The sequence below is a fragment of the Ursus arctos genome, unplaced genomic scaffold, assembly GCF_023065955.2.
Source record: "Ursus arctos isolate Adak ecotype North America unplaced genomic scaffold, UrsArc2.0 scaffold_8, whole genome shotgun sequence".
In the NCBI taxonomy this organism is placed as follows: domain Eukaryota; kingdom Metazoa; phylum Chordata; class Mammalia; order Carnivora; family Ursidae; genus Ursus; species Ursus arctos.
The window spans coordinates 64518453-64545528 of record NW_026623100.1 but is presented as its reverse complement, the minus strand read 5'-3'; the positions used below and the strand labels follow the sequence as shown (position 1 = coordinate 64545528).

The 27076-nt window shown below is 47.9% G+C and overlaps 2 protein-coding genes across 4 annotated transcripts in view; both read right to left on the bottom strand.

The window, feature by feature from the left end:
- IFT172 (intraflagellar transport 172) overlaps positions 1-21602 on the bottom strand; it is a 32941-nt gene extending 11339 nt beyond the window's left edge. Inside the window, exons 1-25 of one of the 2 annotated variants that reach the window (XM_026521001.4) lie at positions 21402-21602; positions 18765-18908; positions 18430-18542; positions 17952-17991; positions 17590-17655; positions 17300-17379; positions 17017-17104; positions 15901-16115; positions 14895-15018; positions 14401-14496; positions 12827-12988; positions 12411-12464; positions 12062-12165; positions 11802-11887; positions 8132-8244; positions 7135-7302; positions 4202-4338; positions 3927-4034; positions 2434-2518; positions 2036-2128; positions 1478-1555; positions 1004-1252; positions 744-822; positions 412-532; positions 91-235 (exon numbers count right to left, since the gene is read on the bottom strand). In XM_026521001.4, coding sequence (XP_026376786.1) covers positions 91-235; positions 412-532; positions 744-822; positions 1004-1252; positions 1478-1555; positions 2036-2128; positions 2434-2518; positions 3927-4034; positions 4202-4338; positions 7135-7302; positions 8132-8244; positions 11802-11887; positions 12062-12165; positions 12411-12464; positions 12827-12988; positions 14401-14496; positions 14895-15018; positions 15901-16115; positions 17017-17104; positions 17300-17379; positions 17590-17655; positions 17952-17991; positions 18430-18542; positions 18765-18908; positions 21402-21440 — 2787 coding nt within the window. In that variant the 5' untranslated portion in view covers positions 21441-21602. Of the gene's footprint in view, positions 1-90; positions 236-411; positions 533-743; positions 823-1003; positions 1253-1477; positions 1556-2035; positions 2129-2433; positions 2519-3926; positions 4035-4201; positions 4339-7134; positions 7303-8131; positions 8245-11801; positions 11888-12061; positions 12166-12410; positions 12465-12826; positions 13014-14400; positions 14497-14894; positions 15019-15900; positions 16116-17016; positions 17105-17299; positions 17380-17589; positions 17656-17951; positions 17992-18429; positions 18543-18764; positions 18909-21401 lie in introns of those variants that run through there. The other variant, XM_044390843.3, reaches the window with a different exon arrangement.
- A 1817-nt stretch (positions 21603-23419) lies between these two features.
- On the bottom strand, positions 23420-26515 carry FNDC4 (fibronectin type III domain containing 4). 2 transcript variants are annotated; one of them, XM_026521101.4, is made up of 7 exons: positions 26130-26513; positions 25798-25942; positions 25603-25718; positions 25171-25375; positions 24629-24718; positions 24200-24324; positions 23420-24034 (listed from the first exon to the last, which is right to left on the bottom strand). In XM_026521101.4, exons 2-7 carry the CDS (start codon positions 25916-25918, stop codon positions 23999-24001), a joined length of 693 nt encoding a protein of 230 aa, XP_026376886.1. In that variant the 5' UTR covers positions 25919-25942; positions 26130-26513; the 3' UTR covers positions 23420-23998. The 2 variants fall into 2 exon arrangements, with proteins under 2 accessions (XP_026376886.1, XP_026376879.1); XM_026521094.4 differs by lacking the exon at positions 24200-24324 and having other exon boundaries at positions 26130-26515.
- Between the last annotated feature and the right edge of the window lie 561 nt (positions 26516-27076).

Below are 27076 nucleotides of genomic sequence, written 5' to 3'. Positions count from 1 at the left end.
TTGGTGAGGTGGCCCTCACTTCCTGTCCTGGGTTGTCTTCTTGGTACCCTGTACTGCAGTGCCTCTGGCTCCAGAAGGGACTTTCCTCACCTCATACTCCTGCAGAGAGGCATAGTGCTGGGCCACGAGGGGATAGTATTTGGACGCGGTGTTTTGGTCCTGGAGATCTAATATATAAATTGCCTTCTTCCACTGGCGGGCGCCCAGGGCAGCTTCAATTGCCTTGATGGAGCACCTGGCAGGGTGCGGAAGGACATCCGTATGTATGAGGCAGGAGGCAGACAGACGGAGGGATGGAGACACCTCGAGCCTACTCCAATCTACATCTTGCCATCTCTCTCGTAGGCCTTGGTGCCCTTACTTGCCCCATCACCTTGGACCTCATGCCCGATCCCCTCTGCACTCCTCTACCTGGCTTCGATGTAGTGATTAATGGCTGCATCAAGCTGCCTCTGCTGCACCAGATGATCCCCCCACGCCTCTTCCAGTTTCACCACTTCCACTGGGAATGCCAATCGAGCCAGCTCCACCGCTGCCAGAGACCGAGAGGGCACTCCACTAAGACTTCCAGGGATGGGACTCAGGAAAAGTAAGACAGGGAAATGGGGTGTAGAAAATAGGTGAGAAGTGGGGGAATGGGGAACTGGGCTGGTCAACCTGAACAGATGCACAAAATAGGTGCGGGGGGGGGGACTATTCGGGCAAGACTCTACCCGGGGAGGCTGGGCTGTCAGTGGTAGTACCTTTCATGAACGCGTTGCCTTTACAGTAGCACTCCAGGGCCCGCTGTGGGTTTCGAATCTTCTCGAAGAGATCACCTGCCTGTTGACACATACCACATGACTACAACGATAGCCCTACTACACAAAGAATCAAGTATCAGCCCCCAAAGGAGGAGACTCAGCCACCAGTCCCGGGGGGGCTGTACACTCCAGGACTCGTCGGGGTAGGAGGGGGCGCTGAGTCCTGGAGATGAGAGACAGGAATGGGAAGCCAGCCATACCCTTTCATAGAGCTCCCCCTTGATAAGTGCTGCGGTGATGTGTTCTACCAGCTCCGTGTTGGCTAGCAGTTCCTCCCGGGCCAGCACCAGTCGAGCAGCTTTGGCAGGGAGCCCAGCTTTGAGGTAGAGGCTGATGGCCGCTAGTCCATCCCCCTGGCTTTCCTGTAGCTCACCGGCTCGCTCCTCTTGCTGTGTGTCCATCAGCCACTGGTAGTAATCCCGGCGCAGCTTCTCCAGGGCTGGGTGCCCCTGGACACACAACAGAGGCAACAGAAATCACATCCCTTCTTCCTGCCCTGCTGCTTCCAAGCTTCTCCAATCCCACCCTAACAATGGAAATCCTCCCGGGCACCAGCGTCCTAACTCCCAGCCCCAACCCTGTTCCAGTTTCTATAGCCCCCTCGGTAAGAGGAGGTTTCTGACATCGGTGGAACGGAGCTGTGAGCACCGTGGAGAAGACAGAACTGGTGGTACCTTAGCCTGAGCCACTGCGATACACTCGTCCCAGCGGTGCAGCTCCTGGTACATGTCCATGGCCTCCTCGACAGCATTCTAGGGGAACCCAGGCGGAGGAAAGAGGGACACCAAGACAGAGGAGGATCAGGCATCAGCAGGCTGTCCTCAGTGGACTGAAAGTCTCACCCTTTACTTATGCACAAGCAGTGGTGGATTTCTGATGAAAGTAAAAGAAGCTTAAGCCTCAGGGCACTCTATTTGGGTAGGCCCCTTCCAAGGCATTTTTTTTCTTAAAGAGGGCTCCTCAAATTGTGTAAGCGTCTGGCCCCACAAACCTGGGTCTGCCTGTGTGAGCAAGAGCCGCCAAGTCAGGCTCTGGAGTACAGGGGGAGACAGCAGACAGTTTATGAAAGATGGGACTGTCAGGACTAACGCAGAGGAGGAAGTAAGGGGGAAGTTAACTGCATAAACCTTTCTAAAAGCTCTCCCCCAGTGCTCTCTTCCCCTCAGTCGGCCTCACTCCCCCTCCCCACCCCCTGTTCCCCTCCTTCTATCTGGTCCCTCTGCTCCCATCACCTGTTCCAAGAAGATCACTTCAGCCAGCTTGTAGTTCTTCTCCAGCATGGCTAGGCGTGCTCGGACCTGGTAAAAGTCTGTTCCTTCTCCACCCTGTGGGGAGGAAGAAGGTTCTTGTTATTCTGTCGGTGCTGCAAGAGCCATTCAGTGAATCTATGTGAGCTTAGACAGGAAGGCCACAGAGACGAGGAAGCTCAAAGATTGGAACGCTGGAAGACTTCATGGGGCTTAGAGGAGGAGGTCTGGCAAACAATTCCAGAGTGGTCCGACTTGAGGGTTGAGGCAGGGTGGGCAGAATGGAGCGTGCCAGCCATGGCTGGAAAGCCAGGATCATGGCGCTGAGTGTGAAGAGAAATCTCAGCTTGAGAGACTGAATAATTCAGGAGGATAATACTTGCATATTCCCGAGACACTTGATCTGCAATCTCATTGGTCTCATGCAGGAATCGAGCTTTTGCTACATGGCCCAAAGCAGAAAAGCACCTATAGTGTGGAAGCAATCACAGTAACAGCAGTGTTACTACAGAACCATCCCGAATCCACTGACTCAGCAGATATACCCTGAGCACTGGTTATGTGCCAGGCACCGTTTTTGCCACTAGAGACACAAGGGGATAAGACAGGTGAGGGCCTTGCTTTCAGGGGAACTTACTTTCTAGTGGAAATGAATAATTAGTAAGTAAAAAGACATTTCAGAGAATGAAAGGTAAAATAAAATAGTGTGATCGTACATGGGGACAGTAACGGAGGGGTTAGTGAAGCTGGTCGTCAGAGAAGGCTTGTCTGAGGAGCTGACATTTGAGCCAAGGCCTAAATACGAGAAAAAGTCAGTCCCACAAGATGGGGGAAAATTATTGCACGCAGAGGGGATACAGCGAGTAAGGTGCCAAGGCAGGAGTGAGTTTGAGATGCTCAAAGGGCCCAAAGGACACCAGCGTGGCTGGAGACTAATAGCAGGTAGTCACTTGGTACCCGAAGGAAGCAGACGCCAAATACTGTAGGGCCTTAGGACATGGCAAGGACTATGGATCTTACACTAAGTAGAACAGTAAGCTACTGGAAGGTTCTGAGCAGAAATATGACATAATCTAATTTACAGTTTAAAAAATGATCTCAGCTATTATGGGATGAACGGATGTTAGGTGTGTAAGAACAGCAGGAGACTTAGGAGACTAAGAGGCTTGTGACAGTGCAGGGAGAGGTGTGGTCTGTTCTAGGCTGGACACAGTAGAGCTGGACATTAAGAGCTTCAGGATGTATTCTGAAGATGCTGGGTCAGGGCCCTAGGACGGGCTGGGGGTCTAGCTGTGGGGACATGGGAAAGAAGGGATCCAAGAGGACTGACGCCTGGACAAAAGAGCAGCAGTGATGTTTACTGAGCACTTAGAATCTGCTCTTTGCACAGATTCTCACTTTCCTCACTGCCCCACATGGTTCTTCATTACCGCCCTAGCAGGTAAATTCTATTATTACCCCCATTTTACAGAGAGGACATTGAGAAACCAAGGCTTGGAAAGGTTCCCTTAACCTAAGTTTATACAAGCTGGTAAATGGAGCCAAGATAACTCAGAGTCTGGAGTCCCAAGTTTGTCCTACTACCTACACTACCACACTGGGAAATACGCATCAACACATGGATTGGAGGGTATGGGTGTTAAAACTCTGAAGGGGCACCTACTTACAAGAAGGGGAACCAAAGACAAGACATACTCCTATAACCTGGGATGGAAGAATGTTTGGAATAACTACCTGGAAGTGTTCTAAGACATTTGTTGGCATGAGGGGCAGGGGAGCGGTACCTTAGCACTGGGAGGAGCGCCCCTCCCCCGGGCACAATACCCCCTGGCCATCCTTCCTAGCTGCCTGGCACCTCAGTTCTGGTCTGCCTCACCTCTCGGCGATGTGCAGCTGCCGCGCCTCAAGCGCCAGTTTGCTCAAGGTCTTCCACATTGCCTCTGTTTCTGGGGTCATTTCCAGAGTCTCCAAGAAGGCTGTGGCCCTGAAGAGAGAAGGAAGGGAAGCAGGAGTCCAGGGTCGGCAGGATGCAGAGGAATACTGGTGATGGGGCAGGGGGTGATGTGGCCAGCTGTCCGGCCCATCCCAGGTCCTCCCGCCTCAGAACCAGACTCTCCGACCACCTCACCGGGTATCAGGGCAGCCCCTCACCGGGTGTAGTTGCCGTCATCAATGGCGGTTCCAAACTCGATCAGGCCCTCATCCAGCGTGTAGGCAACTGTAGTCACACCTTCCGTCACCATCACCTCAGTCTTCCCCCCGCCCCGCTCCAGACCTACCACATCGCCCTGTAAAATTTCAATCCCCAGACCCCACCCGAATTCCAGGTTAGTGTTTCCATGGACTCCATTGCAGAATGGACCCACCCTTACCCAACCCTAACGTTTACACACTGGGGGAATTATAGTGGCCCTTGTTTGCTAACATTTAGTTTCTTTCAAGCAGGTAAGAATTCCTTATCTATGCTAATGCCCTCGGGTTAGAGCACACTCAGAGCTGTGCCCGCACTAAAGCCTGGAGGTAAACTCACAAAGTGTGCTTCCACTTCTGCTACTAGCTCGAGTCCTCCTGTTAAAATATAACTTCAACCTGGGACAGATTTTTTAATGCATTCGTTGCTGAGTTCACCTGAAGAAATCACTAGTCATGATTCCTAGTCTCCCACTGGAAGGAAGGAAAGGAGGGAAGGAAGGGAAGGGAAGAAAAGGAAGGAAGGGAAGAAAAGGAAGAAAAGAAAGAAAGAAAGAAAGAGGTCAGTAAGCTAAAACCTGAACAGGAAAAAACAGGAGAGCAAGTGGAAAGAGTACAGTTGCCCTGATGGCAAACACAGTAGTGGGAGAATAAACCAGGGCTCCTCCAGCAGGGTGAGGGGCCAAATCTGAGAATCTGTCAGTCATGAAATCTGAGATCCTCTCTCTAGGAAAGGGAACAAAAGTCATTAATATGCCTGATTCCTGCAGAAGCAAACACTAATCATCTCTGGAGGAAAACATGCCCATGTGAGGCGCTTGCGGTTCTAAAAGATTATATTTGATGTAACATGAGCTCCCAATAAAAGAAAAAAAAGGTACCAAAATGTAAGTTAACCACCACAAAGAAGTAAACAATTACTACAGCATTTTTGGACCTCCGAGGATTTCCAATATTAAAAATAACAGTTATGAAAAAAACAGTTATGGAATATAAAGTAAGTATAAAATGTTTAAAGACCTAAAAGATGGAGTGAAAAATTAAGCAAGAGACAAGAGACTATCAAAAATGGCCAAGTTGTGCTCACTTCGGCAGCACACATACTAGAAAAAACGACCAGGCCGACTGGAGAAAGAACCAAATAAAACCGTATGAAAAATTCAATATTTGAAGTAAAAAAACTCAATGGGTGGTTTCAACAGCAGATGAGATGATGGTGAAAGCGAACCCCTGACCTGCAAGATGTTTTGTAAGGGATTACCCCGAATGTAGCACGAAGTGAGAAGGACAAAGGAAGAGTAAGCGGTTGTAGAGGCACAAAGACGGGACAAGACACGGAACACGTGCCTAATGAGAGTTCTGAGGGTGAGACTAGAGAACTTGAGAGAAGCAAGGTTTGAAGAGCTCATGACTGAGGAATGAGGCGTCCTCGCAGATGTGTGCCCCCCCTCCACACACCAAGCATGATAAGTAAAAGGACATTTATATGCAGATATATTGTAGTGAAGCTTCAGAATGCTGAGAAGCAACAAGACAGGGGCGCCTGGGTGGCTCAGTTGGTTAAGCGTCTGCCTTTGGTTCAGGTCATGATCTCAGAGTCCTGGGATTGAGCCCTGGATCGAGTCCCGCATCGAGCCCCCCATCAGGCTCCCTGCTCAGCAAGGAGTCTGCATCTCCCTCTCCCTCTGCCCCTCCCCCTACTCAGATGCTCGCTTGCGCGCGCTCTCTCTCTCTCCCTCTCTCTCAAATTATTTATTTAAATAATTTAATCTTTAAAAAAAAGCAACAAGACAACAGGAGGGGCTGTTAATAAACTTTGCAGAACTAAGGAAGTCAGTCAATGGGACAGTATTTGCAAAAGGCAAAGAAAAAACTGTCAGTGTAGAATTGGGTACGGAGTCTGAATATCTTTCAAGAACAGGCCAAATAAAAACATTTTCAGATAATTCCATTTCAGTAATTTTCAGAAACTGAGTATTTATCTTCAAAACACTTTCTCTCAAGAAGAAAAAGAACTCCAGAGGGAAGATCACCAATGCAAAAAGAAAAAGTGAACCGAGAAACTGGCACCATGATGGTAAACGTAACCAAATTCTGGCTGTGTAAAAGAATACTAACTTTGGGGGTCACAAAATACTGGACAATAATGCAAAGGGGAGGTAATCAAAGTTAAGGTCCTTGTATCATTTGCCGGGGGGTCAGATGCTAAAATGTGAGACTGTTAATTTAAGGATATGGTAAACTTCTGAGGGTAACCACTATAGGGACCAACTGTATAACCTCCAAAGCAAAAAACGTGAAAAATGGTGTTTAAAAAAGGACAAAACAACCCCCAAACCCCAAACTTAACTAGTCTAAAATGAGGCGAGAAAGGAGGAAAAGAAGATATAGAAAAAAGACAAAAAGAGCCTCTCACACGCTCTCTCTATACCCACACCAGTCATCCTAGCCTAGCACAGGAGCCTCTCTTGTTTTCACAGCTGCCTCCCCGATTCTGGAAGATCACTGGAATGTATGTGATGCTGGCGGGATAGGAGAGTGTCTGATCTTCAGTCTAATAAAAGAGGAGCTCTGAACAGCTTACAACAGACGGCCCGCACATAGGAACTGACACAGAACTGCCCTCCCATGAAGGCTCTTCCAGCTTAAGAGAACTCATGATGACCTGGTGAATTCCCAGGCCACTGTAATAGACAGGCACGTTCCAAGGACCTAATATAATGTCAGGAATCTGAACAAGGATGGTTCCGGGACCTAGCCCACTGTGCGGAAGGATCTAAGCTTTACTTGCCGACTCTATCGCAGATTATGAGTGGTGGGCCGGAGGAAACCCAATAACCTTTGGAGCTTCCTCAGTCTGACACTACGTCTAATGTGCCCTGGTGCCGACATACCCTAATAGAGGACATGGTGACCCTCTCAGGTGCCTCAATGTTGTACCACACGCACAAGCTGTTTCGGTTCTGAGCTACCAGCACGTCACTTCCTGGGACCCACTGCACGTAGGAGCAGAAGTTGAGGATCATTGTCTTAGAGCAGCTTTCAATATCGTATAGATGTAACTGATGAAGGAAGAGGAAGACAGCACAGTTACAAGGGGCTACGGGGTGTCTTCTGATCTTGCCCATTTCTCTAACGGTGAAATGTGGCAAACTGACCCACCAGTCAGGCAGACGCTGAATTTCAAAGCTTACTGACCTGCAACGCTTGAAGTTTACGTTGACTTGGTATATCCCGACTCTGGCCAGTAAGAGCTGACCACGTGAGCAAAGGGCTACACCCAGAAATTTACGTTAGGTGAAGGTCAGACTTTTGTTCTTAGGGTAACTCTGGGCCAGAGTTGCCAGACTGGATTACAAAAGGCCTCCGAGCGCAATAAATGGTCTAGAAATTTGTGATGGGGCTTTCATATCACAACGAAAATGAAACGAAAAATCACCAGATAGTTTTTTTGCCCTTGAGGCTGAGCTCTTTGGTGATACCATATTGAGATCAGAGTCAATAAGGGGCTCAAGGGAGACCGTCCTGGATCCAGCTTTAATGCTGTCAGGTAAGCGTAGCTGAGGAACAGTGCAACAGGTGTGGGGAAAGGTCAGGTGGGCATGCGGGGGTGAGGCAGTTCCACGAAGGCATAGACTTGTGACGAGTAAAAGACAAACCAGCTCCCAAATTCCCCTCTTGACTTTGGTGCCATCATGAGACCATCTCCTTAAATATAAGACAGGCTACGATAGCAGACACAATGTTGATTCTTGTGTGACTTTTGCTATGTTAATGGCATAGCGCACCAAGAAATTGTGTCCCATCCTGCCCCCCCCAGTCCCTGCTGGTAGGTAGTACCACATCCTCTACGGACTACTCCGTGGCTAAGGCCTTAGTAACCCTCCTTACACGAAGTTTCCGGTCCCTGAAGAGAAGCTTGTGCCCAGTTTCATTAAGTTCCAGCCAATCCACACGGCTCTCGTGGCTGATGGTGCCAATGTTGTAGCCACCAACCAGATCCACTACAAAGTAAAGGAGACAGGGTTAAGAAGACAGGTTCCACATAATCATATACAGGGCACAAGGCACCCTGAAAAAGTCTTGCCTTCACTCGTACACTGGGCTTTAAGAATGTTGCATCAGTCTAGAGTCTGAGGAATGCAAACGGCCAATACAACATAATTTTGCTAAAATGCTTCCAATACTAGATTTCTACTAAAATTCTAAGGTTTTGGGGTGCCTGGGTGGCTCAGTCGGTTAAGCATCTGCCTTCGGCTCAGGTCATGATCCCAGGGTCCTGAGATCAAGTCCCACATTGGGCTCCCTGCTCAGCAGGGAGTCTGTTTTTCCCTCTGCAACCCCCCCGCCCCCACCGTTCATGCTCGCTCTCTCTCTTAAAAATAAATAGATAAATCTTAAAAAAAATTGTACAGGTTTTGTTTAGCTCTGTAGTTAACTCAAAAGGTCGAGATCCATCAAGAAATGTAACTCCTCTCTGGCATTCTTGGGAGTTGTCTCACAGCAGATCAGAACAAATCAGAGCAACTGGCTTCTGTTACTCACGAAATCCTCTGGAAGGCAGCACTGAGCACATTAAGGAAGATCCCCAATTCCAGCACATCAGTCAGAGAAAGCTGATGGATGAAATGACCTTGATGAACATATATATTTGCTCCCAGGAGTTACCGGCACTTTGAGTGCCTGTGATGTAAGAGCACTGAGGGGCAAATGGTGGAGAAGACACACAGATACAACAGGGGAAACCTCTGAGTAAAGTTAGGCTGAGTGTGCTGAGCATGAGTATTTCAGTTTGGTGTGAATTTTGTAGACATCGTAAGAAATGATCACACTTAGAGCAGACCACTCAGGACTGGCTAGGATGCTTTCAGGGAGTCTCCTGAACACAGCCCATTCAAACTCTCATTTGTATACGTTACCAATGTGCAATGTCCTGCCCTTGTTATATGTGCTGAAGCGAAAGACCAAATGCCAGCTAATGTCTATGCCTGGGAAGACCAACGTAAAAATGAAATCTCCTTTAATTAAAAAGCAAAATGATAAAGCCATGTTTTAGGGGGCGCCTGGGTGGCACAGCGGTTAAGCGCCTGCCTTCGGCTCAGGGCGTGATCCCGGCGTTACGGGATCGAGCCCCACATCAGGCTCCTCTGCTATGAGCCTGCTTCTTCCTCTCCCGCTCCCCCTGCTTGTGTTCCCTCTCTCGCTGGCTGTCTATCTCTGTCAAATAAATAAAATCTTTAAAAAAAAAAATAAATAAATAAATAAAGCCATGTTTTAATGTCCCAATTTATAAGTAGAATCATGGAATACTAGAGCTGTGGGGACCCTATTTCTGTGAACACCCTGAAATTATATACAAAATTATATATTTATGTATATTCTTCTGGGAAAAGATCTATGATTTTAATTAGATACTCAAAGGGGTTGGTAACCAAAAAGGTTAAGAGAAGAACTCTGTCATTTTATATACTATTGAAGATGAGCCCTATGGAGTTCAGTGACTTGTCCAAAGTCTCACAGCTCATTATTGCCACTGGAACACGGGGCACCAGACTATATTATTTCCATTAGATACTTTCTGAGCTCAACAATCTGATATGAAACATAGAATTCATGACTGTAAAAGTATCTTAAGAACAGACCCATATGTATTTGGAAACTTGATTTATAAGAGGTAACATTACAAATAAGTGAGTACAGAATGGATTTCCAATAAATGGTTAAATATGGAAAAAATAAAGTATGATCCATATCTACATTATGCACAAAAATTAACTCCAGGTGGAAAGCAAAACACAAAATATTAAAATATAGGAGGGAGTAGGAAACTTTTTGTTTTTGTTTTTCTTTTTTTTTTTTAAAGATTTTATTTATTTATTCGACAGAGATAGAGACAGCCAGCGAGAGAGGGAACACAAGCAGGGGGAGTGGGAGAGGAAGAAGCAGGCTCCCAGCAGAGGAGCCTGATGTGGGGCTCGATCCCATAACGCCGGGATCACGCCCTGAGCCGAAGGCAGACGCTTAACCGCTGTGCCACCCAGGCGCCCCTGGAAACTTTTTCTTTTTTAAAGTTTTATTTATTTAAGTAATCGCTACACCCAACTTGGGGCTTGAACTCACGACCCTGAGAACAAGATTTGCATGCTCCTCTGACTGAGCCAGTCAGGCGCCCCAGGGAAACTTCTTAAATGAGGCCTCAAAAATCACAAACTACTTCTTAAAAAGTGATTCAATGAACTACATTAAAATTAAAAATGTCTGAACACTAAAAGAGGCTGAGACAAAATTCCGTGATACAAATGCCCATCAAAGGCTAGACACACACAGAACTCCTTCAAGTCGGTAAGGAAAAGACGGCCTGATTTTTAAAAATAGGCAAGGGATAAGAACTGGCAACACGCAGAAGAAATCCAAATGGCCAATAAACAAGTGGACAACAAAAATTAATATGATGAGATATTACTTCACATACGTCAGATTGAGCCAAATTATGAAATTGGGCAATTTCAAGTATTGGAGAGGATGCAGAACACTGGGACCTCTAACTGCTGGTGGGAATGTAAACCGGTACAATCTGTTTGGAGAGCAATCTGGAAATATTTAGTGAACCTGCAGATGTACCTCTATGATTCAGCAGTTCCACTCTAGGTATAAACCTTAGAGACCCGAAACACTGGAAATGGTGAAAAACCAACAACTTAAATGTCCCTCAGTAAGAAAAGAGATAAAAGATCCAAAGTAAATATAATGAAAGGTCAGGACATGACAGAACTGGGTACGGGTACGCAAGTAATAATAATATTATTAATACCTGACATTTATTAAGTGCTTATTATGTGCCAGACGTTAGTCTAAGTGCTTTTCATATAAGGTAGGTACTATTTCTATCCCCATTTTGTGGACAAGGAAATTGAGATATAGAAAGGTTAAGAAACTTACCTAAGATCCCACAGGTATAATTACAGAAGTGGGGAGGTTTGACTCCAGACCCTTGCTCTTAACAACACTTTACGGATATGCTATTCTCTATACTTCGTAGGGAATGCTATGCTATTCTATCTACATGTTTCTATGCTTGAAACATTTCATGATAGAGAGTTAACTATTAATATATAAAATAAGATTTATTTATTTATGTGAACACTTGCGAAATTCAAATAAAGTTTGTCATCACTGGCTACTAATGACAAACTCTACAGAAAATAAGTCCCCTTCTGGTTCAAATAGTCTATTATCCTAATGAAGTCTAAACAAGAAAATTCATGAGTTTACTAACGGTTCCTCTCTACAATTCACAATTTCCAGCCCTAAGATACATGCCCAGAGAACATGAATAATTATGGACAGGCCGATACATGTAACTGTGTATCTGGATCTGTACAGCTAGATACAGACTTGCAAACAAGGATTTGAACACCACATACCCTCTGTAAGAGCAGGGTCACACATTTACCTGGTCCCTCTCAGATTCCTGGATTCTCCACTGGACACAATCCTGTGATATGGAAGCGTACTATAAACATCTGTTTTGTTATCAGAATTATGAGAGAGTCTTACTCACCTATAGCAATAGTCTTAATATCAACAAGATAAGCCAATTTCTTATTGTCTTCCATTCCTCGTTGACGTCTCTCATTAATACGGACACTGAAACACGAAGGGGGAGGTTAGGCAGAATGGGCTCGGGCCATCGGGAAGTTTATCAAGGGCCCCGAAGTACCACACGGGATGAAGTTTTCAGATTAATCTTGAGGATATAGGAGTTAGAAGTTAAAAAGGAATTCTTTTGGGTTTCAAAAATTTAGAACCTTGTGGGGTTACCTGATGAGGTGGGGGTTCATGAATTCAGTACGTACAGAACCCAGGGTATCATTACTCCCATATTCCACCAGGGTTAGCTCTCCGGCGTTGAAGATCATGCACACCTGGGGATGAGTGGAACTGTCACGTGGTGGGAAGTTTGCATGAAGAAAGAGACCAATGGTAGTAGAAGGAAGTGTCCTGTCAGTTCAAAGTGACCCCCACTTTTCTCATTATTCTGTTCCTCTGCCTACCTCACCCTCCTGTCTTTATCTGCTGTCTCCTCAACCCCTTGCCACTTGCCATCCTTCCGACATAGGAGCTAGAGGAGGTTTACTGAGATGGTGACGGTTAATCGAGCTCTACTCACATTTTCATTTTCGAAGAAATACTTCTCATTGCCACCAGATCCCTGCCAAGCTACCTGTAACGGACGGAGGAGACATAAAGAACAATGTAGGACAAGTATCCAAGGCAACACTGAAAGAAGGACAGGTAGGAGGAGAGATCGAGTTTAGGAAGGTCTTGATGTTGCACAAAAGAGGTGCTGCGTCAGATTCTGCCCTAGGTTTCTAGATTTCTGAGAGATGGTATAAAAACAGTCCAACAGTGGACTGTTCCCATTCCAGGACTCTAAAACCTCCTGGGTCTCACTCCCAGGTCCACTGGGTCCCCAACACCAGCATGTTAGAGCTTTCTTCAGAGATCTTCCCCTTAGGGACCCTGGCTCCCCTGAAGTAGCAACCCAAGATGCTCCATTCCCGCCCTTCCATCTGTGGTTCCTACCTCGCTAAGGCGATTAGTGTTGAGGTCCCCCAGAAGCAGCGTGTCTGACGTGTGCGCCACCAGGTAGCGTTCCTTTCCCAGGATTTTCACCTCTTCCACCTCATAGCCATAGTGTGACTTGAGTACCACTCGGGTCCCCGATGACAGGTTCTTCACAATCACCTCGGAAGGTACAAGTCTGAGCTCCCTTAGGGTTCCCCCAACCCCAAAGAGGGGTGAGCATGCTGTGACCCCTGCCCACCTCCACACTGTTAAACAAAACTAATATCTGGTTTCCTCACCTAGCCTAGGCTATTGTTGGTAAAAATGACACCTCACATTCACGTAGCGCTTTACTACTTATGAAGTGCTTTCAAAGATTATCTCTTTCGATGCTCACAATACATAGTTCACTCTCTCTACATTCCTGTACCTCTTGTGAAAATCTTTGTGATGACTTTAACCATGGTGTACCATACTGTTATTTCATATACCTGTCTCCTTTGCTAGAATGATCTTCTTGATTAAGGGACAATACAATAAAGATAACAATTTTGTATTCTCAATACTTAACAGTGCTCACACATAAAGAATGGATAGAAAATGAAAGAATGGGAGCCCCTGGCTGGCTCGGTCAGAGGAACGTGCAACTCTTGATCTCAGTTGTGGGTTTGAACCCCATGTTGGGTGTAGAGATTACTTAAAAGTAAAATCTTAAAAAAAAAAAAAAAAGAGGGGACCCCTCCCCAGGTGGCTCAGTTGGTTAAGCATCTGCCTTCGGTTCAGGTCATGATCTTGAGGTCTTGGGATCGAGCCCCATTGAGCCCCACGTCTGAGTCCATCGGGCTCCCTGCTCAGCGGAGAGCCTGCTGCTCCCTCTGCCTTTGCCCCTTCCCCCACTCCTGTACACACTCTCTCTCTCAAATAAGTAAACAAAATCTTTAAAAAAGAACGAAGGGACCGATGAATAATAAACGGAAGGAAAAGAGGACAGAGGTAGAGGAAAAAGTGGGCTCATGAACTAAGAAATTACCTTGCAATGTCATACACGTGAATTCAGCGGCCCTAAGGCAGCGTCGTTCACTCGCGTAATCCTAAACTCCCCAGATGACAGCATAGAGGTAGTAAGTATTTTCCGTTTTTGTTTTGTTTTGTTTTGAATAGAGGGATGGGGGTATGGGTTGGGGCAGAGGGAAAGGGAGAGAAAGAATCTTAAGCAGACTCCATGCCCAGCGTGGAGCCCGATGTGGGCTTGATCTCACAAGCCTGAGGTCATGACCTGAGCTGACATCAAGAGTCCAATGCTTAACTGACTGAGCCACCCAGGCACCCCAGGTAGTAAAGCTTTAAACCAGAAAGATATAAGTGGCAATCTCTGTACCCCTTAAGTCTGGTGTTTCAATCTTTTCTTACAATAAGCTGGAAGTGCCAGAGCAGGAAAGTTGCCAAAGAGTTGCCCAACACATTCTGTTCTCCAGAACAGCTCTGCCAGGGGTTAAATTTGACACTGTGGCTGGGTCCAGAAGGCAGGAAAGCAACACAAGGATGAACGAGCACTGAGAAGATCTCGGTGCAGCAGGCTGTCAGCTGCTTACCTGGCTAGGTCCCACATACGTCAGCTCAAACTTGTTCTTATAAATGCTCCTCCGGAGGCAGCAGTCAAACTGTTCCACTCCACCACAGAGTGTGCCCTAGAAGGGGAAGTGACGACATAAAAGATAACAGGCATGGGGAGGATATCTAGAGACACCCTCAAAACCTAGGTTCTAGAATCTAGAGAAGAGTTGGCAGTAAAAGGGCTGGCAGTTTTTGAAAGTACCAGATGGAAAGAGGTGGCGATCACAGGACTCATGGATAGTGATGGGATGAAAGGGAGAAATCAGTCCTGCCTACAGAATTCTTTGTCTCTTTTGGCTTCCAATAAAGTGCGAATTTCTCTTTCCTGCCTTTAATGTCATACTTTTAGGTTGGAGTCAAAAGGGAAGAGGAGATTCTCTAGTTTCAGGAGAGAGTGCTTTAGGATAAGGCCAGATTTGTCCTAGTTTGGCGAAAGTCACCCATGCAGAAAGGGATTACTAGTGAAACACACCGCACAGAGTCGTGAGCCATCCCGTTTCCAGGCCAAGGCAGTGACGGTGTATAAGTTGGCAATCTCCTTGGGCTTTGCCTCTTCCCAGATGCCTCTTCGAGGGCTCCAATTGAGCACCCGAAGTCTGAAATTAAGTAGACGGCTTTTAGAAGAGATGGAGGCTGAGCAAAAGAGTGGAAATGGGTGGGTAACTGAAGGCAATGAGTCTTGCTGTATTAGAGATGAAAGGAAGTCAAAGAGAACACATGAGCTAGGGAATCTCATAGGAGAGGACAAAAAGGTTCAAAGGAAGAAACTTGGGAAAATTAAGCCAAAAGTAAAATGGGGTGAGAGGGTTAGAAGTGGAGAAAACAAAATGAGATCACGGCTGGTAAGAAAAGTGAGCTGTTAGCCATAGAGAAATAAGGAAAAAGAAAAGAGAAATGGTAGGAAACAGAGAAAAAGGAAGGAAGAGACCCACATGAGACTGAAGGACAGGGCTGACAAAGCGGACGTGTGGGGACCCAGGCCCTAGCTGTTTATTTACTGTGCCATCATTCATCCTTCCCTCCATTCACTCGTTAGCCAAACGTTTAAGCATATATTGTGTACTAGACGCTAATTTAGGCACTGGAGATCTAAAAAAAAAAAATGAATAGGCCCTTTTCTCAAGGGCATTTCCATTTAGCCAGATAGCTATAAACACCAAAGTGTAATATAATGTGATAAACACTAAGCCAGTGGTCTGAAAAGAGGCAATGGTAATACAGAGAGAGTGGAGATGAATTGCACTGTGGAGTCCCAAAGAGAGGCACAGAGACACAAAATCCTGGTGCACTCTGGAACTGCCAGAGTGCCAACGGATGGTGGCAGCAGGGAAAGGGCAGTGTGTGAATTAAAACCCGAGGATCTCTTTCAACATACACTTGATGCTTATCCAGTCTCCCACTCTGGTGGAGAATAACTGGGCTAGAGCAGAGCGTACACAGGGAAAGTGGGCCGAAGATGCCCGTGGAAAGGGACCCACCTGTCATAACTTCCCAACACAACAGACTGGCCCCCAGGACTTGCGGCAGCCGTGGTGAACTCCCGCTCCTGAGGGTCACGGCTGTAATCAAAAGTTTGTAGCACATGGCCTTCCTTTCCATAGGCTACAATTCTCCGATCACAGCCTGCAGCCACGATGCTGTTGGTTGCCCACGCCAAGGCATAGGGTGGACACGGGTGGCTAACCAACTTCCCCTAAGACAGAAGTAGAGGGTTTCAATCACTCCGACTAAAAGCTCCAGCCGGGAATTTCTCCTTCCTAGCACCTGCCACAGTCACTCTGACCATCCTACTCTGTATAAATCTTCCTCCCAATATTTTCCCACCCCAACACATCCTAAACCGGAGGACATCACAAATTGTCTTTCTGTTTTATACTCTCATACACATATGTATGAAATACGGACACACTTACTGATGTTGTGCTCAAGAGAAAACCTCAAAATACTTGTATGCCGGAGTTCTTTAATAAACACCTATAAGGCCCTCCCAAAGGGAGATATCCTACACATTAACCAAAACTGGGTAGACGCACAGGGAGCATACGACTCTTTCTTTTTAGGGGAAATAAATTTAATTATTACATGAGTAATTATTTTGTTTAAGTTTTAGTTATTTAAGTAATCTCTACAGCCAACGTGGGGCTCGAACTCACACCCTGAGATCGAGTCACATGCTCCACCGACTGAGCCAGCCACGTGCCCCTACAGAAGTAATTCTTAATGTAAGTTATTCAAACAATAGAGATTTATATAGAGTAAAACATGAACATTCCCTTTATCCCCCATCTTTTCCCTTTTCCCTCTTGTGAGTAAATGACTTTTCCCCTGTGAATTTATACATATAAATTTACTTACATAGATGAGAATAATTTTCACTTTCCCTCACTCTCAGAATCCTTTCCATTTGACTCTCCCTTTCCCATAAATATTAAGCTCTGTTCTCCTGAACATCAATTCTCCCTGTGGCTGCATCCGAATGCCTCTCTCTCTCTCCTCCAGCCGCTTCCCCCAGCACCTCAATCTTCATGTTCAACCTCCTCTAGGAGAGATCTTGGGTTTCCCTACCCCCACCCCACAGCATCCTTCAGTCATACCTGTGACTCTCCGGAGCCTTCATCATCAAAGAAATACCTAACGATGGTGCCATCTGCATGACCAGACAGAATTCCTTTCCCAGAGCAACTAAAAAAGGGGAAGAGGAGGAAACAGATTATTCTGTCTCACCAAGAAATCCCCCTTCTCTGTCACACATTACCCTACCTGGGCTCCCTGCCACCAGTCCTCCCCATCTTCCATATTACAGTCTCCCAGTCCCGACATCGCCATCGCTTCTTGCTACATTTCCAAGCTCTTGGGATACTGCTCTTCCTTACTCACTTTGTCGTCAGTGATACCACGTAAGAATCTGTCCCATAGATGGTAGATGATTTATTAGTTTTAGTGTTTGCTAAACGAACCTGAAAATGGGAAGGTGGATACAAGTCTGGTTAGGCTACTTTCAATCCCACCCAGATCCAAGGGAAACAAATGAAATAACAAAAAACCGGTCCTTCTGTTTTTTCCGCCAACATACAACTTGACCCTAAGGGAGACGTTTAGCCATATTTCTCTCTCCAGAACCATTATCCCCACCCACCACCTCTCCTCTGTTTCTCTTCCTCCTTTACCTTCCCTTCAGCCAGGCCAAAGACAATGATGTGCTCTGCTGGCCACTGCAGACAAGTGATGGCACTCTGGAAGAGGGAAATCATGAAAAGGATAACCCTGTCCTGTAGCTTAGCACATTTGTAACAAACTGAAGCCCCCGCCACACGCCACCACCCCGGTCGCCTATAGCGGAGGAGAGGACACATCTGGGCTCAAGGCGGACAGCAGACGAGGATGAGCAGCCAGGCGGCACCATCCTCTGCAGCTGGAAAGCTCAGATTCACATGTTAAAAAAAACCGCAACTCCTGGTTACATTTATAAGTAGATATATTGATACATGTTGGTTCATCCTAATCTCCCAGAGACAGGTCTGAAGTTTACCGTCTGGATGAATTTGTTACAGATGACTTTCTTGTCACCCCTGCCAAATAAAAGGAGGGAAAGCATATTAAAAACACTTTCATAAATAAATTGCCACACATGATGCTGGGGAACGGGAAGAAAGAGCAGATACCTTCCCTGCCCCCTTAGCGTTTCCTACCATTCCACAGGAGCCCTGAAAGGAGGCATAAAATGGAGCCTAAACAGCTTTGGAATAGTAAAAAAGATGCTGTATCAAAGGCTCCCCAGAACCTTAAAGGGCCTCATGTTGACCTTAGGCTGATTCCACTAGGGACGGGATCTCAGAACACATGGGGCAGGCAAAGGTAGGGAAGCAGCAACATACTCTGGAAGGCCTTTGCCTGCCACGCTCCAGCCCGGACCATCATCTTCTCTACTCCCCCTTCCCCAGTGAGGCATTTCTTCCTGCCTTCCCCTTCTTTTCCAGGTCACCCCATCTGCCAGTCTCTGTCCTCACCAATCTTCTCCAATCTTGTACACATAGATGATGTTGTCGGTCTGTCCTATGGCAATTTTAGTGGAATCGGGAGAAAAAGCCATGCCCTTCACCATATAGCTCTTCCGACCATACTAAGAGTTAAAAAAAAGAAAAGAAAAAGAAGTAGTGAGTACACATGAAAAAGAAAGGAGAAGAAGAGGTGTATGTGTGACTGTAATGAGCTTGAGGGATTTATCCTGAGAAAAGAAAGGGCAGGCCATTTCCTATGCCAATGGCTGGGGAAGTTTTAGGAAGTTTCCCAGATTCGTAAGGCCCCATCAACAGGTTAAGTATACACAGAGTACTCTCTTCACCTTCATGTCAGCTGGTTTGGTGGAGAATTTATCTCTCCGCTCCCCGTGCTCATCATAGAGCAACACCACTCGGTCCACTGTGCAGACGGCAAATTTGGCATTGTTCTGGGACCAAGCCATGCAGGTCACCTTTGCAGCTCCATCCTGCAGAGGCAGCGGAGGCAAAAATAAACCCAGGTGTTCGTCTAGAATGACAAAAGCATTTCTAGTTCCTTTACTTCTAGTGTGACTTTGGTCAATTTTCCTCATCATAGTCCTTAAAACAAAGAGATGCTTGTGATGCATCCTGGTCTCCAGGGCTATAAAATCCCGGACCAGGAGAACAAGGTGCTTTGAAACCCATAATGCAAATACACTAAGAGGTGACATGCTGAATCAACTGTCCCAATGTGCCCCTGCAATAGCCTTGCTCCCTCGTATCCCAGGACTGCAGCTGAAATAAATTCAAGTGGTCTGATAAGATTTTTTTAAAATAGGCTTTTGTTTTTAGCCATTCAGTCAATATTTTTTGAATACCTTACTGAGAAAGGCACGTGGCCAGGAGCTGAGAGGGAGACAAAGAGCAAAATATGGTCCCTGCCTCAGGCTATTAAGATGGTGCAAAACCAGGAAAAATCCCATTAGAGAGGCACGTACAAAGCACAACAATAGTCTGGAGAAGTCTGACATAATTTTATGTTTAAATGATCAACTTCAAGCTTTGAAAAATGGATGCAGTTAAATGGGGAGAATTATCTGAGGCAGAAGGAATGACATGAGCAAAGGCAAGTCTGGTCAAGAAACAGTAATTTAATTTAGCTGACACTATCTTGCAAATAGAACAGAGGAAGTAAGGCAGGAAAAACAGTGAGGCCAGCTCAAGAAAGATCTCTGAAATTTGGCCAAGGAGTTTGGGCTTATTTGGTAGGAAAGCGAGAGACAGTGAAAGTTCCAGAATGGGGAGTAAGACAATCAGAGTTGAGACTTAGGATGAAAATGCCACCTAGTTTTTTGGGTTTCCCCCCTCAAAAAAACTACGCACTGAACAGATGCCCAATTTAGAAGTGATCATCTCCCAGTGAATTATTCTTTCCACGTCTGTCTGCCACGAGCCCTGGTCCTCAACGGTTCTGCACTAAGGATGACGTCCCTCCTCAAAATAAAATATTTAGCTTCTGCTCCAATTCTGTGATTAATTACTTGGGCTCTAGAGCCCTGGTTTCAAACTTTGTTACTTTTCACTCCTAACCCACCTACCTCCAAAGTCAGAGGTTAAAAAGGGGGGGGGGCTTTTTTTTCATCAAAATTCTCAGTCAAAAAATAGCCACATCACCACCTTTACCACCCTCCAACTCTTGATTAAATTAGATTCGAAGGGCTGAGAGCTCCTCAATAACATTTGCTCATCATCTTCCTTCATCATTTTGCCAACCCTGGGCGTTCGCCCTTCCCTGCATCATGATATCTTACTCTGAAAGACTGAAGGAGGTTTTCATTCCTAATTATTCCATTAGGATAATATAATTTTTCAATTACAGTTTCCGGGGCAGTTTACTGAGCAGTGAGTAAACTTTTTTCTAACTTCCCTCTATTCTCCTAATGCCACATCCTCTGTGAAGCCTTCCTGATTCCTCACAGCACTGTCGTGAGGATAAAATGAAGTAGGGAAGAGAATAATAAAAGCTAACCTTTAACAAGACGTTGCCATAGACTAGGCATTTTGATAAGGGCTTGGTATGCATTCTCCTTTTACCTCATAACGCTGAGACAGGTGCCATTATTATGCATATTTTACAAATGGGGAACCTGAGGTTCGAAAAGTTAAGTAATTTGCTCAAGTTTACATACACGGTTTATAAGTGGTAAAACCAAGATTTAAATCCATGTATGTTTGACTCCGCAAACCAAATCCTAACTATTTAACTTACGCTGCCTTGCTACATATGAAACATTCACTTATCATTAGATACTATCATTAGCTTTGCAGGAGTTTGTCCTTTGAATTTTGAATGTTCTCCTCTCTTGTCGATCAGTTTTTACACTGCTTTTCAGTTTGCAATGGCCTTTGTGTACATTACTTCCTTTAACTCTTCCTCCAAACCCCCTCAGGTTGCTATTATTGTTACTCTCGTTTTCCAAATGGAGGAGTGGGGTGAGCGCTCAGAGAGACTGTGTGTCGAGGGCTAAAGTCGGCGGTACTGGGTCATTTATTTAAAATAGAGCTGGCATTAGGACTTGAATGCTGGTCTCCTAGCTCCAAAACCCAGCCTTTCTTTAGCATGGTTCCTCCCCGAGTGCCCAGCCTCCTCTGAATCTGATATCTTCATCATCAGAACGAACGTGAGGTCTTCTGCACTCGCTCTTTGGGGCTTGCACCTAAAGCGCTTGTTTACTTGGGTGCAGACTTATGCTCATTGTTTACAAGTGCGCTGAGCACGGGGCCTCGTACACAACTGATGTTAAATGAAACCGAATGAAAGCTACCGAGGTTAGCTGTACGTCTCTACTGCACACTATCCACCGAGCAGAGTCCCATCATCGCTAGAGCCTTCAGTCTTCCGCATACAGTAGGCGCTCAACATCATGAAATTTCAGTTCCCCCACTTTTCTTGGAACGTTAAGACGGGCGGGGGAGGGAAGAGGCACGCAACTCCTCACCTGAGGGCTCAGCAGGGTCCTCAGGTGCTTCAACTGCATGACGAACACCTGTCTCTCAGATGCCACCAGTCAGCGACAACTCCCGTGGTTACCTGGACAACCCGCCACGCAGCCGCAGCGACTGCTGCTGACGCAGATGCGACCGCTGCGCAACAGACTTCGCAAGGTCACCACGTAGCTTCGCGGCGAAACAAACAGAACGTGCGCAGGCGCAGTGAGGTCTAGGGCGGGGCCCCGAGAGGACTCGAATCCTCTCCTCAACCAATCCTCTCGTTGCCTGCAAACCCAAGCTCAAGCCACGCCCACAAGCCCTCAGCAAACTCGAGGTCCTACGTAATCGCGGTCCTTCTCGCGCCCTGATGTGAGTAAGTGTGACTGAATGCGTTCTTTGAATCCTCACAACCCTGGAGGAAAGCAGCGCAGTTGCTTTCATACGTTTGGCAGCGGACGGAATTGAACCCAAATAGGTTATGTGATTTGCACGGGACCACAAAGCTAATAATGATGGCTAACGGAATATTCAGTATGCGTCTGCCAGGTACTGTGCAAAGGGTCGTATTGCATTATCTCATTTACTCTCAAAGCCACCTTTTGAAGGGGATGGCATTTATTAGTCCCATTTTACATACCGGGAGGCTCAGGATTAGAGGGGTCACTACCCAAACTAACAGTCAGTAAAGGATGTAACTGGGATTCAACTCAGAGCTGATGCATTTAAACAGCCTTTACATTGCTTCTGAATTCCTAGCTCCCTGTCTCCATGCCATGCTTCTATACCCCGTGCCACTTCCATCTCAAGAAATGAGGTGTCCAGAGTCTGAGAGATGAGTGTTTCTGAACCAGTGGCCAGTGAGAGGTACTACTTCAGAATTGGGGAGCAGTGGATTAAAGACTGCTGCCCAGATTGGGATGCTTTTGTGGTTCAAGGCAGAGGGCAAACAGGACTTTGGCTCACCTGATAGGGTAAGGTTAAGTCTTGTGATACCTGGGCTTGAGGCTTGGTTAAACAGAAAGGATATTGACTTCTTGGATTGGGGTCCCTTTCAGAATTATTGGTCTAAATTCTTATAACCTACCAGAGAGACTGAGATGCAGGAAAGAGTTATTCATACACCTCCTTTGGAAAGATTCGAAGTTGAGAAGACCTATAATTCTCCAGAAAGTGTAGCATATGCTGTCCAGACAGATTCTGGGTTCCGAAGCCTTTTCCCCATAGTGGTTGCAAATGTCAATAGGTATTTCTCTCACTGGCACCGTGCTACCCCCCCCCCCCACCCCTTGGAATTTAAGAAGGAGTAGAGGAAAGCTTCTATTATCACAGGAAACAAGTAGCCCCAGAGCCCAAAGTATAAGTCTTTCAACAGGGGAGTTCCAACCCCTCAGTTTTATTTCCATAATCCTCCTCTGGATATAGTGGCAGAGAGTGGATATCAACTCATTCACACTTTACAATTATTATTGACTTCGACCGAATGAACAGAGACAGAGACAGACAGAGACAAAAGGAAAAGCGAGGGCAAGGAAGAATAGGTACGGGAATGCACAGGATAGGAGGAGCACATGGCACCGAAGGATCCATTAGTGTAGCTGCTCTTTCATTTGTCCCAAGACACTGTTCAGTCCTTTTCTGGAAATTAACTCAAGGTTGATGGAGGGGTCGGAGGAATAAATGGTGAAGAGCTTGGGTGTCAATGTGGGTGGTGAACATAAGAAGGTTACTGGCCCCTCTCATGTGGTATAACCTTTGTTTCCACTGCTGCAGGAGAACTTACAGCCCCCCTTCTTTTCCTTCTCTCCCTTTTCACTGAGCAAAACAAAAGAAACTAGGGCTCCAGTTTTGTACACCCAGTTCTGGCCTCTCCCCACCCATTCCAGGCTAGAGAATCAAAACAAACACCTTAAAATAACGAGAGTGCTCCTGTCCAGTTGGTGGTGGTGTGAGAGGCCCTTGTAGTCAGGGGAGAGACAGTGGGGAAATGTCTTCAGCATACTATACAGTATACCATACAGTCAGCTCCAGTTTGTCCAAGAACCTTTATTGGAAAAATGTCCAAGGGGTGCGATCACCAGCAGCTGGAGGGGCTGCCAGGTGAGAGGGGGAGCACCTGAGGCTCCATGGAAGACATTGGAGTAGTGCAGTGCGGCATCTGCCTCTAGAGCCAGACAATTCCTTTTAATTGCCGGGGGAGGGGGAGTACCCAAAGCAACACCCCTCTCTGAGACCCAGAGGCAAGATGTGGGGGCAGCTGGGGATGCCAAGAGTCCTGATGCAGGTGAAATGGGGGCCCCATTTGGGACCTAGTGGGATACAGTTGAACAAGTGACTCTCCCCTGGACCTGGGGGATGAAAGGACATACCCCATCTGATAGCCATTCCCCAGGTCCAGGGGCACAGACCCTAAGAGACCTACCTTCTGGCCCTGCTCACAGTGGAAAGAGGACGGGTACCAGGCCTGAGATTGTGGGAGTGTCATTATCCTCTAGGAGACTGTGGGATCCTTCAGTCTTGGGCAGATCACCATCTGAGGCTCTCCCTGACCCTATCCCCATCCCCAGGTTGTTAGTGCATCTGTTGTCTGGTTCTGTTTCTTCACTCATCATACATCGATGGTATTGATGGATGGTGACTTTTTCTGTAAAAGAAAATGGCTTGAGTCTCTAATTTTAGGAAGGGAATAGCCTCCTCCAACCCAAATATGCATTTCCCCTCTTTTCCTGCCCCTCTTTGGCCTTCTCCCTTTCCCTGGCTGCTCCTAGAAGCAAAATCACCATTCCCTCCCTCACTGGCCCCACATCACCTGTCTTGTCCCCACTGGCCTTCCCTGAGGACTCTGTTCCGGCCCCTTCCCCTTCTCCTTGGGGTTGTTGTTGGAGTCGTTGTCCTTGATGATATCATACTGACGGCAGAATAGCCCAATTACAGCTGAAACACAACAATACAATCTGCACCTTGATCTTGACCTCCCCACTCACAGCCTTGAAGGGCAGTGAGATACCCACACAGTTTCTAGAAAATCTGAGAAGAAAACCCTTGAATTCCTGGTGCTCATGTACGAGCACCACCCTCTTAACCTTCCTCTCCTCAAACTTCTGCTCACCCTCCTCAACTAAGCATCTCCCTGCTCCATTTCTCTCCCTGCCTTTTCTCCCGACAACCTTCACTACCTCCCACCTTCACTGAGCCCCACTCCCCCAATCCTCGGTCTCCCGCCCAGCTGCTCACTCACCGGCCCACATGAGCAACACCACCACAATGATGACCACTTCCCCCGTCTGCAGTGGCCGCTCCCCATCCAGACCCTCCACTGTGATGTCACCTGAGAAGGAGGAGATAGACTCCAGGTTACGGGGAGCGGCCACCAGAGCTCTTCCATGCAGACAGGTACAGGTAAGGATGGAGAGTCAGGGACCAGGGTTGCCCCTGGTCACCCCTCTCTAGGAAGCTGCTGGTGGACAGGTAGTTAGAGACCAAAAAGCAGGAAGGCTGTGGGCGAGTACTTCCGCAGGCTGCGGTGGCTGGGAACTGAGGGTAGGTAAAAGGAGGCTTTAAAAGCCCTTCTCCCAAACGATTCATTATCAGCCTGTTTATACCCAGTCCCCCGCCAACCTTTTTCCTTCGTTTCTTGGCAGTATGATGAATTAAATCATCCTTTTATTCATCTAAGCTAGACTGTGGCTTGTTTGGGGGAAGTAAACAAGATGCTGAAGGCCAGGTAGAAAGCCAGAGAATCCAAAGCTTTTGGGAGTGGAGAGCAGCTGAGACCCTCACCTGGGCTTGAGCTGTTTGAGGGTAGCCGGTCAGAACCCTTGAGAGTCCGGAAGTGCACCCGAGGCCCTGGGGGGCTCTCTCCCCGAAGGCCGATGCTCCTGACCTGCACTGTGTAGTCGCTGTCTTCAGCCAGGCCCCAGAGGGCACAGGCCCGTGTGGTGGTGTTCACCTCCCGGATCACACGCTGCCCAGGGCCATTCTGTCGCTGCAGGGAGATGATGGGACAGGAGGGCGGTCTCACACCAGTCCCAGGACTCTTGAACATCCAAGCACTCCACGGAGTAGGATGAAAAGGGCAGCTTGAGCCGGGGAACACCTGCTCCCAGATTCCCCCACCACTGGGAGGGGAGCTTAGGGCTGCGGTGGGGGTAACTGAAGCAGTGTTCAGAGATCCAAGGACACAGGTTGAGGGAGCAGAAGGGTGATTCATACTTGCTGGGAGATGGAGTAGCCAATGACGATGTTGCCTTCTGGGACGTCCCAGGACACAGTGGCCGAGTTAGCTCTGAGGTGAGTGACTGTCACATTCACAGGAGAGGGAGGCCGGTCTGTGGGTGCCAGAGTTAACTGGTTAACAGGTTCCATCCACGGACTAGCTCTGGTCAACCCCACTACCCCTTTACTCACCCGCTCGCACAAAGCCCAGGTCACAACTGACCAGCAGGAGGACCGTGGGGCTTAAATATGGGGAAAGGGGCATCAGCGAAGCCATGGTCCCCACCGAGTCCGCTGGGAGGCACTGGGGCATCCGCTTGACATCCAGGCGGGGCTCCTGGAGGTGGCAGGAGTTGTGTGTGGGGGGGGTTTCAAGGACTGCCCAGAACGCACGGGTGGCAGCAGCTCTCGCGGGCTCCCCACCGCCCACAGCAGCCCCGGAGCCCCCCTTCTCCCCCACGCCTTCCCCGCCCCCGCATCACCCGGGCGTCCCCAGTGTGCGGCTGTGCCCGGCCCACACCCACCTCCGCCGGTCCTCGCGGTCGGTCAGGCCTCCGGGGGCTGCTCGGTACCCAGAGGGCGGCCCATCGCCCGACTCCGTGGCGCTGCCCCTACCCCATCCCGGCGCGGCGGGCAGCGCGGGACCGAGCTGCGGGCAGAGGGCAGGCGGAGGCGTAGCGGGAGCGGGCCGCGGGGCTGCGGGGGCCCCCAGAGCTCGGACCGGCCGCGTAGTCTGTCCCCGAGCAGGGGGCGGTGCCGGCGCGGCCTGGCCGCTGGCCTGAGTCCCGGCGCGGGAGGCAGTGCGGCTGCTCCGCCGGCCCCTGCAGCGGGATGTGACCGTCCCGGCCAGCCGCCGCCTTCTGCAGAGCTGGCCCCGCTCGCTCCGCCGCAGCCCGACCGGGACGTGCCGGCCCGCCCCGCCCCGCTGGGGTTCTCGCCGCCGTCATCCCCCTCATCCCCCCCCCTCCGACCCCGTTCTCCCGGGGCTCCTCCCACGACCCTCCCATTGGCGGCCTCCCGGGTCCCCTAGCTTCTGATCCAGGCTCTGTCCGAGGAGCCTGCGGGGGTGTGGGGGAGAGGCGCAGGTGTGAGGGTCTCGGGCACCCAGGAGGGCCCCTCCCTCCCCGGGTGGAATTAGCCAAGTTGGGAGGAGGAATTCCACCTTTCCTGCGGGAGGGGACAGAGTGGCGGAGATCATTGTTTTAACAATCTTCTACTTGTAGACTGCGTCAGCTTTTAAATCTCTTCCCCATTCATAATCTGATATTGATTCTCTTCGCTCTCATTCATTCTTTAATTTATTAAACAAATATTTATTGAGCGTCACCTATGTGCTTGGGGATGTGAAAAGCTGGAGATAGAGCGATTAAGACTGCTGGGTTTATAAGGGGAAAATCTAAAGAGCAGCGACCTATGGTTCTTGTCTTAGCTCTGCCAACCGGTTACTGCCTGCCGTGGAGAAATTGGTCAT